General features: G+C 27.0%; 1 protein-coding gene across 1 annotated transcript; it reads right to left on the reverse strand.

The window, feature by feature from the left end:
* Positions 1 to 11378: 11378 nt before the first annotated feature.
* On the reverse strand, positions 11379 to 13141 carry LOC113853051 (outer envelope pore protein 16-2, chloroplastic). Its single transcript, XM_027483496.1, has 7 exons — positions 13004 to 13141; positions 12870 to 12921; positions 12587 to 12664; positions 12371 to 12402; positions 12237 to 12270; positions 11943 to 12010; positions 11379 to 11522 (listed from the first exon to the last, which is right to left on the reverse strand). Exons 1-7 carry the CDS (start codon positions 13139 to 13141, stop codon positions 11379 to 11381), a joined length of 546 nt encoding a protein of 181 aa, XP_027339297.1.
* Positions 13142 to 14348: the final 1207 nt, after the last annotated feature.

Raw genomic sequence — 14348 nt, forward strand, 5'->3', positions numbered from 1 at the left:
AGAGAAGAACATACAAAATAAATAAACAAAGAAGGAGAATCTTTAATAAAATAGAAAGGATGAGAAACGAACAAAGAAGGAGAATTCGATGGAAAATGAACAAAGAAGAAAAAATTTTATTAGATAAAGGGAGGATGAGAAACAAACCAAAGAATAAAATGGAAAATACTTACTTGATGAAAGTTATTTCTTTTTCCCCTCATAGTTGGGTCTCCCTTTTAATTTGTTCTCTGTAATCGATCTCGAGATGTGTTTTATGATTTTTGGCGTTGTTAGATAGTTTTTTCTGATCCCCTCTCCTTCTTTTGCTCTTTGTTTCATAGGCTTCCTCTAGAAATATCTCTCAAAGAAGTCTCATAAAAATAAAAGGTATCCATCTCCCTCCCTCTCTGAAGACTTAACCTTTTTATTTATAGGCATTTTTAAAAATCCTAAATCTTATTTATTTATTTTTAATAAAGGTTCCCTTATTTTTTGATAACCAATAAAAAATCTACAAACTACTTTGACCATTTCTAAATTTAATTTTAAATTTAAATTAGTTTTTTCTATTTTCTTAACCTCTTTAAAAAAAAATAAATTATATTTAATTTTTTATTTTAAAATTTATTTTTAAAATGGACCCGGATAAAATTGAGTATTCACATTAATTGTTCACATATAAAAAATTTAAGATAAAATTATAGTTTTGGTCCTTTAATTTTTATAATTTTTTACTTTCATCTTTTACTTTTTAAAAGTTATAATTTAATATTCTAACTTTCAAAATATTTTAAATAGTTTTTTTAAACATTAACTTTATTAAAAAAAATTATTTTTTTGTCACCTATATTGTTTATCTTATTTTTTTATATTTATAATTTTTTCTTACCTTTTTCTCTTCATTTTTTTTTTCCTCTTTATTCTTCTTCTCTTTGTCTTCTTATTTCTTTCCGTTTTCCTCTTTATTCAGTAGGATAGTTCAAAGGTACATGGATTTGAGATGGAGTTTTGCAACGATGAAGTAAACTTTCAATTCTATGAGAAAGGTTTGAAATGCGTAGTTTAGGATTCGTCCGTTTGGTGTGTGACCAACCCGCATGCAAAGGACAACTTGGTCGAGGTGTGGAGAGATTTACGGGGGTGTAGAATATTTTCAAGAGAGTAAGAGAAAGAAGAGTAAAAAGATGTAAAAATGAAAAAATTACAAAAAAAATTAATTTTTAATAAAAAGATATTTATTTAAAATATTTTTAAAACTTTAAAAGTTAAAAGATCAAATAAAAAATTAAGAATAAATAATATAAATTTAAAACTAGTCTTGATATTTAAATCATTATAACGGTGTTATAACATTATATATCTTTTTCCTTGTTGATGTCACGTTATATATATATATATATATATATATATATATATAAAAGTTTTAATTTGATCCATGTACTTCAATATGTGCTACGCAATTTTATGATTAGAGATTAAATTATGAATTTTTTTATATACAAAGACAAATTAAAAATACCTGATGCATGTTAGGATTATTAAATATTTCGACAATAAAATATAACTATCACGTTATTAAGCGGGAGTAACGTGTTTTCTCTGTCATTTATTTGTTATAAAATTGTAAACTTACATGTATATATTGTATAATTGTACCTGAACTTTCTTAGTTATTTTCTCATTTTTTTAAAAAAATAAACAATTTAATATAAAAGAATTTCAAATTCCTTCTCTAACTTTATTTTAATTTATTTTTATTTTTTAACTTTTAAAAAAATTAAAATAAGTTTTTTATCATTAAAAATGTTATATTTGTTAATATTTTTATTTTTTATCACATGTATTATTTATACATTGTTCATTGCTTCTTTCTTTGTTTTCTTAACATTGTTTATTATTTTTATTATTAGATTTTTAATTCCAGCATTTTCCTCAATTTTTTCTACCTTTTTATCTTCATCTTTAATATTTCTTTTTTTTTCTTGATCTTTTTTTTTTTCCTTCTCTTCAAAACTCCGCATAGTTAGGAATGACCATTGATAAGGTATAATTAGGATACTATAGTACTAATCTCCATATCTGCATTTTAAAAAAATATTTGTACCCAGCCCTATACATGTGTGAGTATAAATATTAATCTTTGTGCTCGTACTCTTTGAATACCTGTACTCATTACCCGCGCTTATTTGAGAAAAAATATTTATAAAGAAAAATATATTTATATAACTTCACATAAGTAACATAATAATAAAAATGTTAATATGTAGTTGCTAAATAAGATACAAGCATAGATTGAAAATAAATATTCAAAGATTATAAGTGCTAAATGTATTTTAAAATAATAATTTTTTAAATTAAAATTTTTAGAAACCATAAGCAAAATTAAATACTTATGTCGACAATGACCCTTATCTTGTATGAGACCTGATTGAATGAAAACAACAAAGTAACGACGAGATAGATCTGCACAATGGGTAACTTTTCTTGTGGAATAACTTAGTGACCTCTTGTGTCAATATTGACAACTAGCTCTAGCAAGTAAGGATTCATGGTTACTACAACAGGTTTAAATGAAACAGACATTAAGAATGAGATTAGGATTAGAGAAAAGAAGTTCAAGTACCAAACGACAATGAGAAGTGGACACATAACACATTTTTTTTAAAACTTTTAAATCTTAAATTGTAAGAAAAATAATTGATTTAATTAAAATAATATAACATAATATATATATATATATATATATATATATATATATTAATACTAGTATTTTTAACTCATGTACCACACGAAAGTATTTTGTTAAAAATATAAATTTTTTAAAATATTATTTTAATGAATTAAATATTTATAATGTATAATAATTTTAAAAGAAAAAATTTGAATAAAAAATAAATGGTCATAATAAAATTTTTTAATAAAAAAATATATGTATATATAAAAAATAATTATACTTTTTTATCCGAAAAAAATAATAAAAAAATTAATAATATTTTTTATATTTTATATCTTTTCAAAAATTTCTTTAAATGTAAATTAATGATAAGAATAATATTATTTAGATTTAATATATTATAGTTGTACTTGTAGTGCACATGTTACATAAAAATATTATTTTAAATTAAAATATAAAAAATAAAATTTAAATATCATCAATAAATAATAAACCTACAATAATAATAACTGATCATAAAATTTATAAAATATTTATAATATATTTATTATTTATTATTCACTATATAATTTAAATATTAATATAATTTTATTAATAAAAATATTTTATATGTGTCATATAAATAAATTTTTTTTAAAAAGTCATTCTCATATGAATTATATAATAAAAATTATAGTAATATAGTTAAATGATATAAAATAGTAAATTTTTTATTAAAAATATGAATCAAAATATTTTTTTTAGTTTACTTTATTATTTTTATATTAATATTATATAACTTTACATAAGTAAGATAATAATATAAAAATTTAATACATAGTTGTAAAATAGAATTTAAGTATAAATTAAAATTTACATAAGTAGCACAATATATATATATATATATATATATATATATATATATATGTATGTAGGTATGAAGCAAGGTGAGTACTTAGATATCTATTCTTATTAAAATTTGTGAATATTTATCTATACCTATACACATATTTATGTAACAGATAAATATTCTATCCGTTTTAAATAAATTTAGTGAGTACTCATCATGTAATTTACCTATTGTTGTCCCTGTGCACGACGAATGTTAGTGACTGATCATCAATGTAGGAGGGGTTGTTGTTAATTTATGAGAGGATTTTTAAGAGCAACGCAGCATTTGAGGTGGTAAGAAAGGAGAGTAAAGCGATAGTGGGAGAGGAGGAGACTGCATCAGCAATGAGAACAACTACATGGCAATAAAATTAGCGAATTCGAGAATGCATATTAAGTGTTCGACTGGGAAATGAGGGAGGGGGAGGAAAAAAATGAAAAAAAGAAATGGAAAAAAAGCTGAAATCAAAGATCAAAAGAAGAAAGCTATAACTAATACACAAAGACTTAAAAAAAATGTGATAAATAGTGTATGAACAATACATTATTTATAATCATGATTTGTATTTTTTTCCTAATATTAGTATATTATAAAATTATAAAAAAATGCTAACAATACATTATTTTTTAAACATTCCTTATTATTATAGTTAAAATTTATTAAAAATCACAAAAGTTATGTAAGTCTCATTCTTAATTTAATAATTTTTACTTCTGTGTAAATTTTTCTCTCATATATTTTTAACAATTTCTAGTCAATAGCTAGAGTGTGTTTTACTCATCATAAATATATAGGTATAAAATATGTGAATTTCCTATTTAAAAATTATGGTTTTAAAATCATTTTTAATACTTTCAAAAGGAGTTTTTTTTAAATAATACTAAAATATTTTAAATGATTTTCAAAAAGATATTTTCTTCTAACAATATTTTTTTCATAAAAAATTAAATTCATTTTCAAAGATTTTCACACCCTTCAAAAGTGGGTTTTTGAAATATCTTTTTTTACCGATTATCTTTTAATTTTTTTTAAAGAGTCAAACAAATACTTCTATTTGTTAAAAAGAAAAACATTTTCTGAGTTATAAGATCGACAAAGTCCTTAGCCAAGCTTGGATAGATAAAATAAGTTCTCTTTTTTTCAAAAGAAGAGATACAATACTATCTCTTGAAAAGTTGTAAGCTTTTGACTAAAATTGTTGTGATAATGAGACTCCACTGACAAAACACTGACAAAAACAAGACAATAATAGTATTTACGCAAAACATATGAAAGGAAGTGACAAAGAAATATATGCAGGAAACAAACTGTTGGATTATGTTATTATAAATAATATTTCATTTTATAATTTAGGAGTTATGACTTTTACACAAAAATCAGTGTATTCAAAATCTTTGTACACCAAAAGTTCTACACTAAACTAGACATTGAAAATCAAGAGATTACCTATTATTTGTGTTGATCATAAAAATTGTACATTTGTATTCTATAATTTAATTTCAAACGTTTGTTTATGTCAATCTTTATTGCTTTGTCTTAATGTTGTACTACAATCCTTTCTCTACTCATTTTTGCTCATCCTTTTTTGTTACGACAATGGTCATGAACACAATAAAATCACACTTAAGAAAAATCTAAAATTTAATTTTTAAATTATTCATTTGAATTTATTTGTTTACTCATCGTAAGAATTCAATGTAAACAACTTCATAAATTTATTATAAAATCAAACGTTCAACTTGAAGTACAGTTCTTTACAACAATCTAGGGAGTGTGCTAATAGCTTTTCCCAAATATTTTTTTTTTCTAACAAAATAAAACCTTGGCAAGGATTTATTTATGTATTTTTCTCAATCCTATTTTCTTAATTTTCGTCCTTTGTCACGTGAGTGGGGGTGGGGGATAAGTGGCTGCGACACTCGGCAAGTATCGTTTTCCTTCCTTCGCTGACAAGCTCCTTATTGTTGGCATTAGGATTAGGTAGACACGTGCCATTTCTACTGAGAATTTGGGTGTTCGCTTTCATCTCACTTTCCATCTTCCCCAAGATTTTCGAATAGACACGAATCATGTAATCCGTTGTAAGCCTTACAGGGTCTTCCACCTCAACAATTAACCCATTTATTTTGTCATGTGCTATTTTTATTTTGACGTTCAAAGTTTCCCCATCGCCAAAGATAAAGGCGTGCGTGGCCTTCACTCTCTCCACAACCCCGTAGTTGACGTTCTTTTCCAGAGAAAAATAACCTCCTGAACCAGTCTCACGACAAATGTAATAAAAAAGCTCTGTGTTCGGTAAAGGTGGCACGCAAAAGTGATTCTTGGATGAGTTATAAGTACCCAGAAGCTCACTATTCATGTTACATAAAGCACCGTACTTGTCATTCTTTATGACCTGCATGTTTATATTGGCAGAAGAACCCTTACCGTTTTTTTCGGAGATTTCGAGGCTTACCTTGTTTACACGATTGTCTTTGGCTGTCAGATTTATTTTCAAAGAAAGAAATCTCCAACCATGTTTGTATGTGAAGCACACGCCGGTTGCGTTACCCGTTGTTGGGTCCTCCATGGGAATACTATGGAGTTCCAATGGAGGACCCCCAGACTTGAGCCTAATAATACTCTTACTCTCTCCCATTGTTGAAACGCTTGTTATTGTATATTTACTATCTGTGCGCTCACACTTAGTCATGGCCTTCCACCATTGCTCTTTTATAGGTGAAACTGCCAACCTATACGCGCAAATTCATAGCGTTAAAACAAAGCAAAGCATATCTTAAAAGGGCTTGTCTTCATTTTAGGTGAATTAATTTTATTTTTTTTATAAAAATAAGAAGTTGATATAATTAATTTGTAAAAAGATAATGCTTTTATTTAAAAAAACCTACATACTTTTAATAATTAGTTTTCTTCTGCTATATATTTAGTGATTTTTTATGCATTAAATGTTTATTATAATTTGATATAAATTATATTTAAAAAATTATAATTCTTTAATTAAAAAATGCATCTCTTTTTTAACATATTTAACATAATAAAATATTTTTATTAATAATTACAATATTTATTTTAAAAAAATTATAAATCGACTTTTATAAATAATTTGCAAATACTAATTTTAAAAATAAAGTATTTTAGAAAATTTTAAAATAAAAAATATTTTAAAAATTAATTCTTCTTTTCATCGTGTCAACTTTTTTTTTTTACATTAAGAATTTCATTTTTTTAATTTAATATTATTTTTATTTTATTTTTTTAACTTTATTTATAATTTTATAATTGTTTCTTCATTTAATTTTAATATATTTATTATTAATAGTTAAATATTAATTTTTTAATTTATCAATTTATAAATTTAAAAATAATCATATAATTTTTTTTTAATTATATATTTAAAAATTTATTTAATTTAATAATATATGTGCAATAATTTATCAATTTTTAATATAATAGTGTAACCTTATTAATCTACCTAACATCAAATTATTTGTCACAACATGATTGAGACCCATCCATCTTAAAAGAATATATACAAGATAAGAGAGCGTCCCAAAAGAGAGAATAACGCAAAAAAATCTTTCCCGTTGTGTGGTGCTGCTAATTTAAGCATCGAACCATGGAAAAAATGCTGCATAAAATTAAGGATAAATATGCATATACAAACTATTTTGGAGTGTGTGAGAAGGAAGAGTTTGAAAAATTGGGGGAGGGGGGTTGAGGAAATAAAATGTGTGATAAATGACGGGATAGTTAAAAAACCAAAAAAGAGGTAAAAAAAAATCATAAAGAAAGGAATGAAAGTACAAAAAATATCATAAAGAAAGGAATGAAAATCAGAATCCTATACTTAATCACCACTAAATATAGATTTAATAACGTTTTTGTAAATTTAGGAGCCATGGAGATTCGTTGACATGATAATAATTTTTATAAACAAATATTAAAATATGAAAGATAAGAAAAATAATATATATAAATAAGAAGAAAGCGAACAGAAAAACATATTTAACTAATAATACAGTATCAATGTTCCTTTTGAATTAACTAAATTAGTAAATATTCTTTTCATCTAAAAAATATGAATATTATATATGTTTTTAAAATTATTAAAACGTGAATATAATAAAAATAATGTATATAATAAGAAGAAACAAATATAAAAATAATAATATAGCATCAAAATTTCTTTTAAATTAAATAAATATTTTTTCTTAAAAAATAAGAATATTATATTTATGTAAAGAGAAGAATGTATTTAATAAGAAAAACCATTTTACATAAGAATAAATTATATAAATTTAAAACATATAACTATACATGAATAATCAAGATTATAAAATTTGAAAGGTCATATAATTACTTAAAAAGATTATGTAACTTTTTAAAATATTTATGTTATTTAAATATTTTAATTCTGACCATTTATAATAAGAGATAAAATTATAAACAGTACAAAACAATTTTGGTGAACAAATATATTAATGTCCCATTGATAATTTTCGTCATTCTCTTTCTTTTTTTTATCTTATAAATTATTTTTAATCCAATAAAATTATTCCATGTTGTATTCGTACTTCTTTATGCTAAAAATTTGTGCTATTTAGTAATACTTTAAGATATAATAACCAAAGGTTTTTTCTCCTACTTTCACATTAAAAATATCATTTTCAAAGGGTATATATATATATTGCATTTTTACTTATTATATTTAATTTATTCACGACTAGTTTTTCTAATTTTTTAAATTTGATTTTAATTAAGGAAAATAACATTTGCACCCTCAAAATTTAATAATATTTCATTCTCACTTATTCATATATTTAGAGAGATATTTTGAGTAAAAAATAGAGAAAAATTATTTTTCTCTAAATTTATCACAAAAAAATAAAATAATTATTTAAAATCTCAATCCAACTTTGTTTCTATTAAAAGAGAAATTTCACTAAATTCAATCTTTAAACCTCATTTTTTAAACAGTGATTGTTACATAAATCAAGAGAGATTTGTAGGATTAAAAAAGAGGAGTATAAAGTAAAATTTTGTTTAACCCCAAGAAATAGTTAAATTGAATTAATTAAATATGTATATTTATGTATTTATTTATAATTGAAAAATTGAAAAATTGAAAATTACTTAAGCAAGAATCAAATTTATACATTAATTTAGAAAACCTAAATAAAGGTCTAATAAATTAATTTCATAATATCTAATAAAGAAATTACTATAATATACAAATAAAATATATAATATTCAATGATTTAATTAATTGATGAATTTAGATTAACATAACTGTAAGCAAAATTAAAAACCCAACTTCAATTTATAGATATAATAAATGTGAAATGTCATCAATTCATGGATTAATTGATTTTAATATCGAAAAAAATTATTCTAGCTATTTGCATTCATTTGTCTTAAATTTAAAAATATCAGGGACAGAAATGTGAACTTGTAATACAATTTAAAGTTAACACGCTAAAATTCCATGATACACCATTCATAAAACATTATTTGCTCAACAAGCGTTTACTGTAATGAGGTATAAATACCTTATTTACTTTATATAGACAACATCACACCATAGTTTTCTAAACTAGTTAAACCTCAATTTACCATGTGCATCAAACGAAACATTGCACCGATTTAATATCAGGGAATTGTTCCAATCGCCATTAGTGACTCCACTTGAGCTGATAAAGGACGAGATCTGTTGGTGACGACTCATGCTAAAAGAATAAGGATCGCCATTTGCATGATTATTGTTGTTACCACCATGGGAAGTCACCGGAACATTGCCTTTGTTTGGGTTTTCAATTGCAAAATCAGAACTATTGGGATCAATCTTCCACCCATTTCCTTTGACATTATCAAACACGGATTGCAAGTGACGTTTAGATTGCGGAATAGGCTTCTCTATCTGAAAGCTCAAACCTCCATTACCGCTATCATTGATGCGAACCTTTGCCACAGCATAGACACCTTGAGAAGAACACCCAGAAACATAAAAGTGCTTCACGGTGATCAAATAAGGAAGCTCTTCATCATCGTCGTTGTACTTTGCCCTCAAAACGACAATTAGACCCTTGCGTTCGGTGTCACGTCCATATAAGAAAGAAGAGGACTTGAAAACCCCACCACGTGGAAGTGGGGTTTTGCATGGGGGAAGTTGTTGCATGCTTCTTGGTCCATCGAGAGCGATGTTTCCCAAGAGAAGACCATCAACTATTGACACGTCAATCTTGAACTCAACGTCGTCGTTTGCACGACCAGGTGAACGGTCGTGGATTGAGATCGATACCTCTTCTTCTTCGCGTGTTTCGCTGGTTTTCGTGAAACTTATTTCGCAGGTTGTTCTTACTATTGAGTATTCTGCGGTCCACGTGTCCACAACTTCGCGTCCTCTGCGGCTCTTTGTTTTCCGCAACACAACTTCTGAGGAATCGTCGAGTGCGAAACTCTCGTTGTAATTTCTAACACCACTATGAATGTTTCCCATGGTCGAACTTTCGTCAACACTGCATGGGCTACAATAAGGTTTTAAGGTTACTCTTAGGTGTGTTGTGTGTCTCGTTTTGCAAAGCTTTCTTCCACTTTATAAAATGCCAAGAATAACATCATTGTCGCTAGAGCGAAGCGTGCATCTTCCGCGATTGTTGCTATTCTAATTCCTTATCGTAGACTAAAAAACGCGGCATCTGTTCCCTACCATTTTTTGTTTACTAAATTCTCTAATTTTTCCTGTTGGAATATAAGGATAGATATATTGTCACGCTTAAGTTTCTCAGATTATTCGCTTGAATTGGAAGTTGGTTTTTGAAGAGAAAATAAAAAAGAAAAAAACTCATTCCCCTTACTTAACCTCCTCTCCATTGCACAGGTTAAGTTAAAATAGCATATGGCTTCTAAAACCTTTGCTTGAGGCCTCCTAAAAGTATTAATTATTAATAATTTATTATTTAAAATAAATTTTATTAATTATTATATAAATAATATTAAAAAATTAATTTTTAATAAAAAATAAACTCATTTTATCGTAATTTATTTTTTATACAATACATAATTATTTGAAAACAACCAAATATTAAAATGCAGAAGCAGTAATATATATTAACTAAAATATAATTATATTTATGTATGCATATTAAATATTTTTTATATAAGTCAAATAAGAATTTGCAATTTCAATAAATTTTATATAATATAAAAACTTATCACTAATAATTAAATAACAGTAGATATATCCAACATATGAATGCAAGCGAATAGTACCCGTATTCGTATGACACACATACGTCAATCTTTTTAGCATATCTGTACATCAACAATGATAAACATGATCCTAAGATGAAATTCATGCAACAAAGCATTAAGGTGTTGCTTCTAAATGGTTTCCAACCAAACTGAAGATTAGCATTAACTGAATCACGGTGTAGTTCTCACAATAATCTGAGTCACCCTTGACTGAGTCATGTGAAGTTACGTGTCATGTTTTCTCATTATAAAATGTTTACTACTAAGATTTAACTTCGAATTCGCAAAATCCTATTGCCAGATAGAACAATTAGACATATAAGCCACAGCAAACTGTTAATAACTGCCAAATAAGTTAAATTTTTCCCATATTAAAATTGTGGAAGTTTATATTCTTTTCTAGTATATCGAAAGTTATTAAGAGAAATATAGATTTACTCAAGCAAGACTAAAAATACTTTGACAAGAAATTCACCAGTGATAACTAAAAATTCAAAAAGGAAATTATTGCAAGTTCATCTTAATATGCATAAGTAACTGTCGTAATTCAGAAGAAAAAAGGTTACTAATCTCAGAAGCCAATCTGAACAGAGCACTCATTTAGAAAATCCCAGTGAGAAGATTTGCTGCAGTGGAGATAGCAGCTCCAGTGATAGCGCATTGCACAATCTGTTCGTGAGTGGAGTTTTCCAATGTAAGTGCAAGCGTTGCTCCAGTGATTGCTCCCGCAACTGCACTGTTTTTCTGCGTCAAACAGAATACGTGATCATGTTAATGCTATTATTCATATTGCTAAGATACTGTCAGAATACTTCAAAATTTCAACAACTCTTTTTTTTTTTTCATTTAAATGAAGCCTAATTTTTTAATACAGTAATAAAGTCTATCCAGTTTGAGTAGAATAAAAATTCAGGAGAAAGTGAGAAAAAGTCCACTTTTATCATTCACAGAAATTGAAAAGATATGGAAACTTTAGAGGACAAAATGGCCGACAAGATGGGATGAAGTAATAGAAAGATCATAATATCCCAAAAACATGTAATGTTGTTCGTGCTACTTAAGAACGCAAAGCAGGTTGTTCTGCCACATCTAAGTGCAAGATATTAAAGTTAAGATCTAAAATTCAAACCCATTAAATGAACACCGGAAAAGAAAAAGTACTACCCAGTCATGAGCTCCACGAGCTTCCTTCAGCCCATATGTGAGACCTGAATATATTCCTGCAGCCACTCCTGAAATTCAAAAGAATTCATGAGCCCCCACAGGGAAATTTTGCTTTTAAAAATGTGAATATAATAGTGGCAATTTCATATAGTAATTCTCATTGAACCAAAAACCAAACCACTGCATCAAATAGAATAAACACAGAACAAGAGCAAAGAGAAAAGTAGAAAATGTTAGGAAATTCACAACAGAAGAAAGTTGTGTCCTAGGTAGGTGGAAGGAATAATTTATTACCCCATTGTAAGGACTCCTTGCCGGTTTTCTTCACCTGAGAAAAAAGGAAACCCATTTAACAGGAAAATTATACAGCGCAAATTTCATCTGATAGAAAAAGTATAGATAATATTATAAGGTTATAATAAACTCACCAAGGCCTCAACAGATTTGCTACTTGTCTCTCCTAAATGCACAAAACAAAAAGAAGAAAAATATTAATACTTTTGCTAATTTTAAACTTTTCCTCCCAGCAAAGAGATTGAGAATAGATACACAATGAGTAATTGGTACAAGTAAAACATGGGTACGTTGAAAATTTTGAAGGATCCGTGCATCATAGTGAGTACAGCAAGTGATGGCATATATACCTCTTAGACCAGGCAAACAATTTTTTTTGGCGCCTGATATTTCTGTTGGCAAACCGCCACTGTTATCCACACCGGTACCTACCATGGACAGCATTGCCTCATCATTACATGATTTTCACTTGGTTTTGATAAATAATCATGATACCAAAGAAACATATAAAACATTTCCTATCAAATCATAACTCTCAAATTATCACGTCCAGCTCTGCATGTTATTTATATAATAATGACTATTAGCAATATTAAAGTTGAAAAACAAGTGGGAGAGTATTTCAATCTTCACCTTCAATGGCTGTAAAATAAGCCTCACGAGACACAGCTTGAACCGCTCCTATCTGGAAGAGGAAACATAATGAAAAAAGAAAATTGATTGGACATGCATGGATGAAGAAAAAAGCAGAAAGAGAGAAAGGATACTCCAGCAGCTTTGACGAAGCTCTCAGCGATGCGGTTGAGAAGAGGGTGTCCAAGATCAAAGAGACCCTTCTTATCAAAGTTACAAATCTCATTAAGAAGAGAACGAGTCTCCAAGTTACTGCTCGTGTTAAGGTTCATCTTCAGTAATATTTTATATTACTCTTCGCTAAGGTGATTATTCCTAATACCATTCAAATACTCTCTTCATAAGACACAGACAAAAAGCAAGTGATTGGTAATGATAGCAACAAAGGGGGAAGGAGAGAAGAAGAAGAAAAGCAAACAACGTAAGAAGCAGAGTAGGGGGTTAGAGAACACGTGTACAGATGATCCACACGTGGCATTTCTAAAACAAAGAGAATGCGTAGTTGGTGGCAACCCATTTGGAACAGATTTTGACACGATGGTGATGAGGTTAGATTCAGCTTTCGCTGATTCTGCTACTACTAATTCTAGCTACTAATCAGGGGTAATGCCTACGACCCAGTCCTCTTCTGCACTTGCAATCAAAGTTGATTGTAGAATTAACAAGTTTTTCTATAAATGAATATGTGGATACATATAATTTTGTTGGTCTTGATCTCTATTTTTAAACTTCGTTATATTTTTTAAGATTTGACGAGCAGACGAAATTTGGTATAATGTGTAATTTAAGAATATTCTAACGGTTTAAAAATTCAATACTTCGCCTTAAAAACTCTTCTTAAACAATTTATAAACAATTTTTTAAAATATTTAATAACTCACTCAGTATTATAATTCTGGGGACGTTTAAAATAATTCATAAAAAGCTTATAAAAATAATTTTTGTTTCTTATAATTTTTTAAAACATTATTTTAAAATATTTGTTATATAACTTATTAAAATAATTTTTAGCTTATTTTAATGAATTTTATGATCAATTTAATATTATAAATTCTTATATAATAATAATTTATTAAAAACATTTAATTAACAGCTAACTAATACCCTTAAGCTCAAATTCATCTAAAACGAATAAAATGGATCTTATCAATGTTTGTGAATAACTTATTGTTATTCGGGAGGTTCAGAACTTGCACAATAAAATAAGCTTGCGTCTGTCTCGATCAATTACCCAAGGCAAGTTGAAATAGAAAATACCTACTCCTCGGATTATACAATGGTTGCCTCATTTCTGACCCTATTTGGGCAAAAAAGATATCAATACTAGGTTTTATCAACTGAAAAATTGATGATTAGGTAAGTTAATAATTTCAGAATGTTTTACTGAGTATTGTAATTTACAATTCACTATTTTTCTAACCTTAATGATTGTTCCCGAAACCGCCACCTCCATCCTCCACCTCCAAGCATCACGTCTAT

Source organism: Abrus precatorius, unplaced genomic scaffold, assembly GCF_003935025.1.
Source record: "Abrus precatorius isolate BTA unplaced genomic scaffold, Abrus_2018 Scaffold10, whole genome shotgun sequence".
NCBI lineage: Eukaryota > Viridiplantae > Streptophyta > Magnoliopsida > Fabales > Fabaceae > Abrus > Abrus precatorius.